This window comes from Ovis canadensis, chromosome 13 (genome assembly GCF_042477335.2).
Source record: "Ovis canadensis isolate MfBH-ARS-UI-01 breed Bighorn chromosome 13, ARS-UI_OviCan_v2, whole genome shotgun sequence".
In the NCBI taxonomy this organism is placed as follows: Eukaryota; Metazoa; Chordata; class Mammalia; order Artiodactyla; family Bovidae; genus Ovis; species Ovis canadensis.
This window is the reverse complement of record NC_091257.1, coordinates 77,559,568-77,574,437: the sequence shown is the minus strand read 5'-3', so window position 1 is coordinate 77,574,437 and position 14,870 is coordinate 77,559,568. Positions and strand designations below refer to the sequence as shown.

General features: G+C 45.1%; 1 protein-coding gene across 1 annotated transcript; it reads right to left on the bottom strand.

The window, feature by feature from the left end:
- Positions 1-5,166: 5,166 nt before the first annotated feature.
- Positions 5,167-14,584, bottom strand: LOC138416873 (short palate, lung and nasal epithelium carcinoma-associated protein 2A-like). The gene is made up of 7 exons (XM_069546361.1): positions 14,430-14,584; positions 12,261-12,402; positions 10,664-10,768; positions 9,663-9,812; positions 7,176-7,257; positions 6,088-6,151; positions 5,167-5,258 (listed from the first exon to the last, which is right to left on the bottom strand). Exons 1-7 carry the CDS (start codon positions 14,575-14,577, stop codon positions 5,167-5,169), a joined length of 783 nt encoding a protein of 260 aa, XP_069402462.1. The 5' UTR covers positions 14,578-14,584.
- Between the last annotated feature and the right edge of the window lie 286 nt (positions 14,585-14,870).

The following is a 14,870-nucleotide window of genomic DNA, read 5'->3' as shown; positions in this document are numbered from 1 at the left end:
GGTTGGGACTGGAAGAGATGGATCCTGGATGACCTGGCGCTCTCTACCAGTGCTCCCAGCCTGATGCCAAGTGGGCACCCATCTGTGCATTCTGGACCAGGAGTTCTGGGTTGACAGGGGCCCAATGCATCAGGCATAATAACCGACTCAAACAGCAGAGGTCAAGAAATAAAAAGGGTATTCAAGCCTAGGACTCTCCTGCCACACCAGCTAACCTTGGTGTGATCTGAGTAAAACGTCTTACCGTTTGTGCCCAAATGTTGGGCTCTATCCTTGTGAAATCTGTCCTTGTCCTGAGACCTGGGCCAATCACTTCACTTCCCTGAACCTCAGTTGGAAAAGGGGATTTTCCCTGCCTCCTTAGTGGATTGCACCTTAGCACCAATGGTGAAAGTGGACTTGCAGTGCCAAGCCCAGGGCCAGCCAGTGTCAATGACTGTGACTCATTGTTGCTTCCAGAGGCTGTGAGCTGGAACAGCCGGTCTCGGTGGGAGAGGATGCAGAACTGGGAGCACTCTCCAGCTCTGCCCCTTCCCATCTTTTGACCTTGTTAAGTCTCCTCTGTGTCTGAGCATCACACCACTCAGCCAAGAAATTAGGGCTTTAACACCCCCTGCCTGGTTCCCATTGTTATGAAACAAGGGGAAGCAGGATTAGCATATAGGGTGTGACGGTCATATCTAGGTAGACCTGTACTTCCAGGGCGGGGAAGGGGGCAAGGTTAGTCACAGCTCTTAGAGCTCAAGTTCAGAAGTACCTTTGGGCCATCCATCCAGTCATTTGGATTTCTGGTCAGACCCTTTAGGGTCATACTATTCAGGAATCCCGGACCCTAAGTATCTAGGAAGGGGCTCAGGCATCTAAAGTTTAAGCAAACTTATCAGGTTATGTTATTTAATTTTTTGATAAAAGGATATTGACCAAGTAGATAATTTCAACAAATCTGAAATATGTGAAGAGCAAGAGGAAAATAAGTGGGATTCAAGTCTCGAGCAGCCTTAGATGAATCCTTCTCCTTTCCTGGGTCACAGTCTCCCTAGACTTTTAAGCACAGGTGAAAATGATGACATCTAAGCTCTCCTGCCTCTTTGACATCTCTTATATTTCCAATGTGGTTGTGTGACCCTTGAGCAGACATCAGAATGGAGGAGGAAGACATGAGTCTACAAATATTTTGTCAGGACTTCTTGTGGATTTGAATGGCAGGCCCTGAGTCCCACTGGTTTTAACAAAAATAAAAAATAGGAAGCGAGAAGTTTATTTGAACTGGAACTTTTGTGGCAGGGAGGACTCCAGGCACACTTGGGTCAAGGCACTAAAACAGTACACTGTCTCATCCCCTTTTAGAGCTTCATTTTCCAGTGAACTTTGCCATATAATTGTGTCTAAATTCCATCTTTGAGGACAAAGCAGATCCAGGAAACATGTGAAGACCTAAAGCCCTCTTGTAAGTCATGAGATCTAGCCGAGGATTTTTTAATTTCTTTTACATTTTCAAAGGACCGATAGTAGTTTGATTAATATTTTGGCTAATATTTCCTCTTATTTTTGTCTTCTTTATGTTATTTACTCCTGCAAAATCTTTATTGCATTTTTTCAGTGGTTACTTAGGGCTTAGTTTATTATTTTTCTTTTTCTAGTCCCTTATGATATAGAGTTAGGTTGTTCATTTGGGTTTTTCTTGCTTCTTATTGTAGGCATTATTGCTATTCTTTCTTATTTTAGGTTCTAAACAAATGAGTAATAGCAATGTAATGCATAACATGATGACTATAGCTAACAGTGATGTATGATATACAGGAACATTGTTAAGACAGCAAACCTTAAGAGTTTGCATCACAAGGAAAAACTGTTACTCTTTTTCATTATTTTTTATTGTATCTATAGGAGCAGATGAATGCTAGGTTAACCCATTGTCATAATCATTTCATAATATACAGAAATCAAAATTGTTTTTGTTAGGTAGGTAGAATAGCGAAAAGGAGTCCAAAATGGAGGTGGCTAAAAGACAAGGAAGGTCAAAGGAAGGTCCGAGGACCAGAGTGAAGACTTCAGGCAGAACAAACAGCACCCTTGGCTAAGGCCAGTTTGCACAGGGCAGGCCCGGGTGGAGGAAAAACCATATAAAAGGAGGAGCCAAAGTGCTTTCTGCCTCTCTTTCTCTCCCACCTGCGTGTGCTCTTTCTCTCTCCCTCTCTCTCTCCCTCTCTCTCTCCCTCTCTCCCTCTCTCTCTCCCTCTCTCTCTCCCCATCCCCTGCACGCTCCTCCACTCTCTTCTCGAGTCTTTGGGTTGGCATGCCCTCTTGCTTAGAGGATGGATTCTCCTGCTATCTTCTAGATAAAATAGAGCTGTAACATTGATTTGCCTAAGACTATAACACGATTTGTCCAAGACCCGAGAGCTGTGAGGCACTGAGGGCTTTAATGTCCGTCACTCCAAATCTTTGTTGTGACAAGATGAAGAATCGAGGAACATACACTCGCGTGACACTTTTAACTTACACAGTGATGAATAGCAATTATTTCTCACTAAACATGGGGAAAGAAAAGAGTATTTAAGAAAATGTAAACCATAATCACGAGAGCTGACATTTCCTGAACCCTCTATCTGTATGAGAAAATAATGAAAAAGTAGCCTGGATACACCTACCTACCAGCTGGAAAATATGGTCTCTTTTTTGGAGCAACATTGAGGAGTGGCCCCCACCTAGCAGGAGACAGCTCCTGAAGAGTGTGGTGGGCTGAGGAGGGTTGAAAAGCTGGAGGGCGAGAAGGAATGATGTTCCAGGTGGTGGAACAGCCTGAACAAAGGCTCAGCATTGACCCAAGTGGGCAACTGCTCAAGAGAAGTCCTGAACTGTGAGCCCTCCTTGTGTACTTGTGTGGGACTTGGGATTGTCGCAAAATACAGACTCAGAGGAAAACTCTTGTCCCTTTGCTATGGCCAGTAGGGGAAGAACCAGAACTGGAGGATACTGTCTTCACATGATATCTAGCTTTGCCTCTGACCAGCTGTGTGGCCCTGGAGGCGTCACTTCCCCTCTTTGAGACTCAGTTGCCACACCTATGCCAAGATCCTTCATTGCATCACTCAGTGTAAATAAGAACTGAGTGAGATACAATGTATAAAGACTGAATATGGATTTCTCCTACTGTTTGACAGTAATTCGAGCTAACATTCATCTTGTGCTCACCAGTGTCTGACTCTGGTTAAGCATTTTCCATTCATTGACTCATTTAATCATCACAACCTTGCAATTGGGAGGTTTTGCTGCTGACTCCACTGGGCAGTGAGAGAACTGTGGTTCTAGTAAGTTGCCTGAGATCACACAGCTGGCAAAGGACAGAGGCCCCGTCAAGCTCAGCTCTGTCCAACCTCTCACCTCACATGTGTCAGGATCCCCAGCACAGCCTGAACTGAGAGGTCCTCTTTGGAGAGCTCCAGAGAGCTGGTCCAAGGCCCTCCAGCTGCCCCAGGAGCTCAAAGGCCTCCTGAGATGACTTGACTCTCTGAGGCAGCCTTCATCAGACAGAAGGCCCATACGTGAAGCAGGCCTCTGTGTGGCCCTGGTCTCAGCCCAAGTTTCCCATGAGGATGACAGTGGTTCTTCCCTCACAGAATTGCACACAGCCCTGGGATGGCTCCTCAGAAAATAGGCAAATGTTCCCTGGGACTCTTGGCAGGAAAGTCAGACACCCTCGAGGGAAGAAGAGGACCAGGGACCCTGAGGTGATAGCCTAGGTCAGTCCTCTGCAGAGGGGACACAGCTGTGAGTAAGGGGTCTCTGTTCTCCACTCGTAGTCAAAGGGGGAAGCTGAGGGTTTGCACGTTGAGGAGATAGAAGGGCCACAAGAGGAACCCCATCAGTCCTAGGCTGAAGAGACCAAGGCCAGGACAGAGAGACCTGCAGGGGCTGGGGGAGAGCTGGCTGAGTATGGGAGCCAGGATGTCACCTTTTTGAGCAAGGGATCCCATAGCCATGGGTTTACATCCTAATCCTGCCATTTGCTGTGCTGTAATCTCGATGAGTCACTTACCTCTTGGAGCCTGTTTCATAATCTGTCCAATGGAGACAAGAGCAGGGTCTCCTGGCAGAAGGGTGCCCTCAGGAAATCATGAGGTTAGGTGTGCTGGCCAAGACAACTCTCTGTCAGAAGAGAGTTAGCAGAAGTATAGTGAGGCTGTCATTGTGTGACCTCAGGTCACTTTCGTGCCCATCCTGGGCCTCAGTGTTCCTATTTGTAAGACAATAAGTTGCAGCTAGATAGTCCCAAAAGACCCTTCCAAATTCAGATCCAGTTCTCCGCTGCCCTGATTACTCATATCTCCCCATCCCTGAAATCCCAATGGAAGGAATGCAAGAGACCACACAGGAGGTGCAGATATGGCTTTTTATTGCTGGGGTGGAGGGTGATGAGCACAAGGTGTCCTGATTGAGAGGAGGAGTATCTGAGAGTGTGCTTGACTGGACTCAGTTGTCCCTCCTGATAGATGGTGGCAGCACCGCCTGTCCCATAGGGAGTCTGTACAGAGATTCAGCCAGGATTCTATCTGGAAGGAGACCCCAGCATGAGGCAAGGGCCCCACCCCGGGGCCCTTACCAGCTCCTGTGTTCACCAGGCATGGTGGCAGGAGTGCCTCCCCACAAACCCTGTGAGCTCTGAGGTTCGGGGAGGGCCTGGAACCTGTGGTTTGAGGTCTTTCCCTGGCACCTGGCACTGAAACCTCCTCATCCCTTCAGCCTCCCACACCTTCATCTTAGCAAAAATGACTGATGTGAAAAGACTGATCAGGGCCCCAAGGAGCCAGGTTTCAGGGCTCAGTGTATGACCAGGATCAGGGATCAGACTGAGATGCAGGTCAGATTCTGTGACCAGTGTCAGGGCTCAGTCAACTACTGAAGTCAAAGCTCAGTGTGACTGTTCCAGGCACAGTCAGGGAGCAGAACCAAGTGCCATCTGGGGGTGTGGTTAAGGGTCAGGACTGGGTCTATGACCAAGACCAGGGCTCAGTCTGCTACTGGAGAAAGAAGAGAAGGCAAGCTTGCTTCTGTTTCTCCATGGGCCCCTGTATGTGTGTATTGGGGCAGGGGGGTTCTCATCATCTCTCAGCCTGAGGCCCCCAGCCCAGTCCTTACCAGCAGGTGGGCATCACAGCAGTTTCCTCATCTGTACTCTTCACTGTCCCTGCTGGGCTTCCCAAAGTTCACCTGAAAGAAGACATCAGTAGCAGTTTTCAGCCTCCAGCACTGGAAAGCTGAATAGAAATCAGACACCAATGGTTACCACTATCCAGATGGTCAGGCTGACAGCCATGGGACCACTCACATGTCACTCCAAGTCTCTGAGCCTCCGTTAGATCACCTGAAACGTGGGCATGATGACACAGCCCACCCCCACAGGATTGTTGCAGGGATCCAGTGAAGCGGTGAACCGGAAGCACAAAGTAATCACCCAAGAACTAGGCCTGTGGCTGTTTTCTAGAAGGACTGCATTCAGGGCCCTGACCTGTCACTCACCCCATTACTGCTGCCCCACAGCCCCAGCAACCTCAGTTGTGCCAGAGACCCAGGTCAAGGAAATCCCCCAGAGGCTGGAGCTCCATAGCTCCTCTTAAGAAGTGAAAGGGAAGGGATGGTATATATCATCAATGTCTACTGGATATTAGGCTCTTTCTGCTTTTTCCATAAATCCACTCATCAGCTCATCCATGTTTACTCTCTCCTTTCACCTGGGAGGAATCCTAGGCTCAGAGAGGTGGAGCCAGTTGACCCCCATCCAACAGTTAAGTTCACATCCAGGATTTGAACCCAGATCTGGCCCATCCTCTTTCTCACATCATTCTCTGCAGCTGGTTCTATCGGTTTGACAAAGGAGGGCAGCAAAAGTTCTCAGGGGCCCAGAGAGGCCATCAGTCTGCAGGGACCCTTCTATCCATCCACAGTCTCCAGACTTGCTCAGGACAAAGGGTCTTCAGCCTCCAGGACCCCCTCACCAGACCTGCTGTTGCTGTAGGCATAGAGTGGCCTGCTCCCCACTGTGAGGCTGCAGGAGTCCCTTCGCCACTTCCCCAGGCTGTGACTTACCAATCCGGTTCTTAACATACTCCGCATCCAGACTTTCAAGGAGGCCACGGACTTCTGGGCACAGCTGAGGGTGACAAGGAGGGAAAGAGAGACACAGAGAGAGAGAAATGGAGAGAGAAAAGAAGGAAAGAGGCCAGAGGAGCGAGAGGAGAGATGGAGAAGGAAGAGGACTGGTTATTATCTGCTGTGAGCACCCTGCCCGCCACCCACAGAGATGCTCAGTACTGGGGGCCTCAGAACTTCAGACCCTTAGGATTCTAGAACAGTGAAAACCTAGAAGGCTCAAATCTGAGAACCAGAGGACACTGGAATCCTAAAACCTCAGAGTATTAGAATCCTAGAACCTTAAAAATCTAGACTTTTAACATTCCAGAACCCTATCCCTTCCGAAACCGTGACCTCTGGACTCTGAAACTTTATAGAGTTAAATAGGGCCTGGGAACTATAGAGAAATGGTTCTGTGTTTTTCATAATTTTGTGTGCCTAAAATTCCCTGAGGATGTTATTAAAAGGCAATTATTGGGCACCAGGTCTGGAGTAGGACCTAAGATTCTGAATTTCTAACCAGTGTCCATGGGACGTCAGTGATGCTGGTTGAGGAACACGCTTTGAGCATGACTCAAGTTCAGTAAATCACAGAGCATGAAGGATTTTTTTTTTTAATAAAACGAGATTCCCAGCTCCCTTCCATAGTGACTAATATAGAATTTTTGGAATTTCGTGCACATGGTACACATGGCATTTTTATATGATACACATGAATCTGAAATATGGTATATATAGTTTTTGTATTTAAATGAATTAAATATGTGTTGAATAAAGAAAAATATTATCTAAAATTCCTGCTGGCAGTCCATGCGTATGGTAAGTGGTTCAAGCGAGGGACCCAGTGATTTCAACTCAAATTGGGCCCCCGTTCACCTTCTCCTCAGGCCAGGCTGAGTGAAGAGGGGCAGGTAGCAACTCAGAGCCCAAAGGGAAGTTGGCCCCCCAGAAGGGAAGGTGCCCAGAGAGTAGAATCTACCGAGAGAAAGTCAGCCCTGCTCCCACCAGGCTCGACTCTGCACCCCCAGGAGTGGGGGACTCACCTCATAGTGTGTCACGAGGGACAACACTTCATTCACAAGGTTGACTGCAAAGTCCACAAACTCACGGAGCACTCCAATGCGCCTGGAGAAGAGAGGAAATTGATAAAGCTTCGTGAAGTTGGCTGAGCAGCCAAGCGGGAGAGTGGAAAGAGGGCTGAAGATGGTGGAGCACCTTGAAGTCAGGTGACTTGAGTCTCTACCCAGGGCCATCATCAGTTAGAACCCAATGGTTGACCAGCAGCCCACATTTCTCAATAGCTCATAAGAGTCTCACCACAATCCTGAGAACTCATCAATCCATCCATCCATCCATTCTATTATCCATCCATCCATCCATCCATCCATTCTTCTATCCATACATCTGTCCATTCTTCCATCAATCCATCCATCCATCCATCTTCTATCTATCCATCCATCCATCATCCATCCACCCATTCTTCCATCCATCCATCTTTGCATCCATCCATTCATTCTTCTGTCCATCCATTCATCTAATCATCCATTCATTCATTTTTCAGCACAATTTTAGAGAGCATTAACTATGTGCCTGGAACCAAGCCTGTCTGGGGACACAGTGATGAACAAACCACAAGCAGTTCCTAATGTGGTACCTAAATATTGGTTGGCTTAAAGGTTCATTTGGAGTTTTCTGTAACAGGCTAATGAAAAACCCAAAAGACTTTTAATATTGGGTCAACCCAGTATTAACACGTATTCCTAAGGCTGGCTCCTTCCCACCTTCAGCTCTCAGCGTTTAACTGTCACCTCCTCAGGGCAGCCCTCATGACTGCTTGCCTACAGGAGGGCTTTGTGTCATAGCACCCTGTTAAGTGTGCTGTTCTGCCCAGTGATGATTGCAACCAACATTTTCCTTCTGGGATCATTACTGTTGGACTGAATTCTCTCCTGTCTGCCCTTCCCTCCAGAGACTAAACTCCACACGAATAAGCTCCTTGCCTCCAGTCACCAGTAAATTCTCCAGAGCTCAGAATGGTGGCTGCTTGGCATAGAGCAGATGCTCCACACATTTTTGAATGAAAGAATAAATGAGGTAAACCTATAATTGAATATATAATGACAATTTGTGACTGGTATTCAGAAGGGTGAGAGTAGAACCTTATGAGAGAGAGGAAGCAGAACCTTGTTTCAGGCCCTAAATGATCAGACATACATGGAAAAAGATGCAGGAAAGGTGTCCTAGGTGCCTGAGCAGCCCGTGTACAGGTCTTGAGTGGAAGGAGGTTGCCTGAGACACAGAGCAAAAGTTAGCATCTCTGGGGCAGAGAGGGCAAGATGTGGATCTAGGTCAGCGAGAGCCTAGATGGCCCTGGGAGGGCCTGGGACTCCACCCAAAGTGGAGAGAAAAACCCTCAGAGAGTTTGAAGCAGCGGAGTGGAATGCCATTTTACAGATATGGCCCTGAGACCTGGAAGGCGGGATGATTTCCCTGGGGCTTTGGGCAAGGCAGTGTCCAGCAGGGCTCAGGCATTTGGATTTACAGCTCAGTCTTCTAAGTGATGGTAGGCTGCAGAGCCTATATTTGGTTTGGGGGGGTCTTTAGTTAACCTATGATCAGATCCCTTACTGAGGTAGGATGGACTGACTCTGCTCATAGCTCAGCGTTTTTCCCTGGGAGAACATTCTACCCCAGCTTTCAGCTTCAAGACCACTTTTCCTCTCAGCCACGACAAGGATCAGACTTTCTCCTTCCACACTCTTCCCTGGGCTAAACATGCTCTTCCAAGATTGCAGTTTAAAATACAGTGTTGGTGGGTTACCAGAGATTAGTGATTTCAATGGAGAGGATTAAGTTTTCAAAATCTCATTTTGGGAATTTCTCAGTGGGTAGAGAATGATTTGGGGATAGTCTGAAGTTAGAGCTCTTGGTAGGCATTTACTTCTCTTGTCCCTCCCAACTAGAGGAAAGAAGGTAAACACAGTGAATTACTATTATTATCATTACTATTATGGAGGGACATTATGTAATATAAGAAGGGTTAGTTCTTCAAGTAGACATAATAATGTTAAATGTGCAGGCATCTAATAACAGAGTTTCAAAAAGCATGAAGCGAAAACACATAAAGTTGAAAGGTGAAATATAGACATGCCCAGTTATGGTTGGAGAGGTCAGCATTCCTGTCTCAGTAAGGGGAAGAACCAAGAGACAGAAAGTCAGCATGGACATTATCATTACTGAGACCTTAGTATGTGCCAGGATGTATGCTAAACACTCGCAGTTTCTCATCTGGCCAACAGAGGAGGCTACGAATTAGGTATTATACCATCCTCAGTTTACAGATGTGAAAACTGAAGCTTCTAGAGCCTACATTGATACCAAAACCACAAGTTAGTGGCAAAGCTAACTCGACTCCAGAGTCAGACCTCTTCTTTACCAAACTCTGCTCCCTCCCAGGTAAGGATTAGGGTTGAAATTTTGGGTCCCAACTCCTTTCAGATCCCCTCTCTGCTGAGATGTGTGGACCTGACCTGCCCAGCACGGTGAGTGAGATGCTGTGCTGATTATTCCTGCATTCTTCCACGACCACCTGGGAGACACCAGTCTCATCAGTTTCAACGCTGACACTAAACTGGAGGACCAAGTTGAGGGCCAAGTCGACAATCTCACCCAGCACAGGCCTGCAGGAAAACAGATTCACAGTGAACAGAGAGGGAGAAGTCCCTTCACATTGCCCACGTTAGTCTCTCTCTTGTGTGGACATTACATGGGACGTCTACGGGCAAAGACAGGGAAGCCTGACATGCTGCAGTTCTTGGGGTCTCAAAGATTCGGTCAGGACTTAGTTACTGAACAACAAATGGACAATGACAACATAGTCTGTATTCTTTATGGAATCCACATTCTTACATTAGGTTTTGTTCTCCTGGCCAGAGTGTTTGGTTTATGTGAAATTTCTATAGAATATCACACCGATGATTTAAAAAAAAAAAGATTTAACATTTCTTTAGCAAAATACTATGTTAGGTTTTTCCAAAAATATATATTTTGCCTGGATTAATCCATTTAATCCTGACAGCAATTCCATGAGAAAGATACTATCATTATCTTTGTTTTCAGAATGAGGGAATGTGGCATAGAGAAGTTTAGTAACTATCTCAAGATCTCATAACTAATGAATGGTGAAATCATAGCGCACTTTAATTTATAAGACTCTTCTATGTATCCTCATTTTCCTGTCTCTTTGTATCTTCAAAGTAATTAAAATACTTAGAAATTATATTTTGCCTATAATTTTCATATGCCCTTCATTACATACTGTCCACTGCTATATGGCCCATAATGCTCACTGCTTTTAAAGAGAATCTTGAGAGACAAAATGATGCTGGAGGAAACTTTGCCAAAGTGTTATGTGTTCATGTCTTCTCAACTCTCAACTTTTATAATTAGACAAGTGCCTGGTTCCAGAGTAGAGACCTACGGGCCGTAGCTCACTGCATCTCCCAAACCTCGGATTCTAAGCCATACTCACAGCTTCACATTGATATGAGCAGTGATGGGGATTTCCACGTCAGCACTGCTCTCAGAAGTCGCTTCTAATGTGAGATCCAGGATGTGAAGATCACTGATTTTCACCCTGTGCAAAAAACACAATTCACCCTGTCATTCCTCCTGACAGCCATTGCTAGGCTCTTCTCTATGCCAGTGTTGTGCTGAGCATTTGAGCCTCATGGACCTTGCCTACTGTGGTCCTCATGAGAGCCGTGCTCAGGGGTTGGATTCTCTCCATTGGATTGTATGGCAGACTGAGGATCAGACAGCTGTGATTACCCTCAAGACTCCGAGGGTGAATATACACCAGAGCCAGCATTTTGTTGTTGTTCTTGTTGTCTTTTAACTGATATCTAGTTGCTTTACAATGTTGTGTTAGGTTCAGGTGTGGGGCTTCCATGGTGGCTCAGAGGTTAAAGAAACTGCCTGCAATGCAGGAGATCCGGGTTCAATCCCTGGGATGGGAAGATCCCGTGGAGAAGGAAATGGCAACCTGCTCCAGGATTCTTGCCTAGAGAATTCATGGACAGAGAAGCCTGGTGGGCTACAGTCCGTGGGGTTGCAACGAGTCAGACACAACTAATCGACTAACACTTTCACTTTTCATTAGGCTAAGGTGTACAGCAAAATGATTCAGATATATGGATAGATAGATACATAGGTATTTTTATTTCAGATTCTTTCCCCTTACAGGTTATCACAAAATATTGAGTATGGTTCCTTATGCCATATAGTAGGTCCTTGCTGGTTGTCTATTGTATATACAGTAGTGTGCATATATTTTTGCCAAACTCGTAATTTATCCTCCACCCTGATTTCCATTTTTAAAATCATGGCTTAGTTTGTTTGTTTTTTATTATGTTCTAAGAGTCTGATTTGTATAAGTTCTTTTGTATCATGTTTTAGATTCCACATATCAGTGGTGTCTATGACATATGTGATGTATGGCATTCTCTCTCTGACTTACTTCATTCATTTAGTGCGATTATCTCTACATTCATCCATTTGTTGCTTTAAGTGTCATTATTTCATTCCTTTTGATGCAGGCCAAAATTAGAACCCGGAACTGCTTGACTCCCAGCCTTCATGTGTGGGGTCACCTATGTGGTGTTAATTCCAAATTCCTCTCTCCTGAGACCATTCAGACTTTCATACTCAGCTATATTCAGAGAAGAAGTGTCTTATTCCTTGAGAATGGAACTTTAGGCACCATCAAACAGGTAGAGATGGGGGTGACGACAACCTTCATCCTGACCCTGAAATCATAGAAGGCGAACGCCCAAACTCATGAGATCCAAATGGACCCCACAGACCTGACTCTAATTTTCCCATGCTTTGGTAGAATTGACCTTAGACCACTTCTGCTCTGCAAGACAGGAGATCTTCCCAACCCAGGGATTAAACCCAGGACTCCCGCATTGCAGGCAGATTCTTAACCAGCTGAGCCACCAAGGAACCCCTCTGGAAGAATCCGCAAGGTTTATTCAACTTTTTGCCTTTGATATTAAACTTATGTCCCCAAAGAGATGTATTCTCTTTCCTGGGAACAAATATCTTCAAATGAAGCACCAACTCACCCCGTAAGTCTGTACACTACTTGAAAAATTCCAGAAATGAATTCTTCCAGTAAGTTCTTAGTTTCCTCGGTATTAAGGATGTCCTCAGAAGTATTGGATTCCTGGGGCAGTCTGAAATCAGTCTTCAATTGCTGAAAAATAGCTGCAAAACATTCTCCATTTAGTGTGTTTTACAAGATCCCAGGCACCAGGTACTAAATGAGAATATTTGCCTGTGTTATATCATTTAATCCTTATAACAACTCCACAGAGGAGGTATCACTACTCTTTGCACTTTCAGATGAGGAAATAAAAAATCAAAAATTTAAGAAATGGATCAATGTCACACAGCTAGGAGACCTTGTTCCTTCCACACTGCCTTCACTCTAATATATACTCATTTATCAACAGAGCAATCAACCCACTGAGCAGGCAATAGATATTGATTCCACATTAACTTCTAGTAGTGAAGCACTAATGAGCTGCTCCTCCAAACCAAGTAAACTTAGAGTAGAATAAGAAATGGAAAATCTAGAGTCAAAGAAAATACATGGATCTAAATCATGAAAGTGGCAGATAGGAGTTCCTGAATGACAGCTTTGCATATGGCCTAGAAAGAGATGACTCATACAGAAGAACAAGGACAGAGAGCCCTAATTGAGAGATAAAAGAGGGATTTGAGATAGGAAGTGACTTGGCAGATGTAGAATGGCACATTTGAAAAATATTAAGAAAATCTCTAGAAAATAATTCAAATGAGAAAAAACAGGAAAGAACTAGCTCAAAGAGTAGGAAAAAGCTAAAAAAAATGTACATAATCAGTGTACTGCAACGTGACTTTGTGACCGACAGTGAAAGTGAAGTCGCTCAGTTGTGTCCGACTCTTTGCGACTCCGAGGGACTGTAGCCCGCCAAGCTCCTCTGTCCATGGGATTCTACAGGCAAGAATACTGGAGTGGGTTGCCATTTCCTTCTCCAGGGGATCTTCCCAACCCAGGGATCGAACCCGGGTCTCCTGCATTGCAGGCAGACGCTTTATCCTCTGGGCCACCAAGGAACCTAGTTATAATGATGCAGTGATGGAAACTACATCTGGTCCTACATCTTAGTAGGTGACTGTGATGCAGACACTTCTGCTTCTGAGCTCAGTTTTATCAGCAGTAAAGATGGAAAGTGGGTCCCTCCCATCTTTCAGGTTGCCAGGATTTCTTGGTGGCTCAGATGGTAAAGAATCTGCTTCAAGCGCAGGAGACTTGTGTTCAGTCCCTGAGTCGTGAAGATCCCCTGGAGAAGGAAATGGCAACCCACTCCACTATTCTTGCCTGGAGGATTCCATGGACAGAAGAGCCTGTCAGGATACAGTCTATGGGGTCAAAAAGAGTTGGACACGACTGAGCGATTATCACTCAGTCACTCTCAAGCCCTGGTAAGTTTTGAAGGGCAATCATTTTCAGAAGTGAGCTTCTCCTATAAAGACCATTTAGCAACGTGCTTCGAAAAACGGAAAAGAAGACCAAGTTCCTCCAAGAATGCATAATTACAAGGAAATATGATTCACTAGAAAGGTAGGTGATTTTACAGCTACCTAGGTTAGGTGGGAATCCTTTTGCAATTAGTTAATACAAATTACTAGGAAAATTGAATGCCCCAACAGAAGAATATGCTACAAATATAAATTAAATATTTAAGTTTCAGTACATAAATGACTAACAAAATATGAAAAAAATGAGTGAATTCACTCATAATTAGAGAAATGAAGAGATCACTTAGAACCTTTCATCTGTGAGACTGGCAAACTTCAGCTGTCCAAACTAGTGCTGTCAAGAGAGTAGGAAAAAAGATACTCTCAGAGATGGTTGGAGAAACTATTAATATAGGGAATTATTTGTCAATATCTGCTTCAATTTAAAATATGCATATCTTTTGAACTTTTGAAATGTCACTTTGAGGATCTTATCCAATAAATATATTAGCACATTTTATGATGAAATAAGATATAGATTGATCTTCAGTTAAGAAATACCTGTTTCTAGAAAAATAATAAACAAATGAACCAGGAACCAGTTAGTCATCTCTCTTAGTAAACATCTCTCTCTAAGGAGCAGCCCCTGCTTGCAGCCTTTGCTAATACAGACATAGTATGTAGGAAGCAAGCTCCTAGGTGTCACTGATCATCCGTTGTTGACTCACTTTGAAGTGTACGGTCAAGGTTGTCAAGTCCTTTCTCAAGACCAGTTTTCAGCTTCCTCAGAACATCCTTGCCAAGATTGTCTAGAAGAGACGCTGAGGTCCCGGCAAGCAGGCCACACAAGAGAACTAGTTTCCAAAGCTGAAACATCTTGTCCTGACACCTGGACAGTCATGGGAGGAACAGGAGTGAGAATTACCCACGGGGAAACGGTATCTTGGATGAGCACCTATCATTCTGACACTCAGCAGTCCTTGAAGATAGACGTGGTTATCTCCTCTCTTAACAGATGCGCAGCCCAGGTCAAAAAGCTAGAGAAACTTTCTTGCCCAGAGATAAACAACCAGTGAATGAAGGCACTGCTGTGTGAGAAGTGACACTCGACTCCAAGGCAAGACTCTTTACAAGAGGTCCTTGGCACATGCTGATTCCTCTGCTTGGAA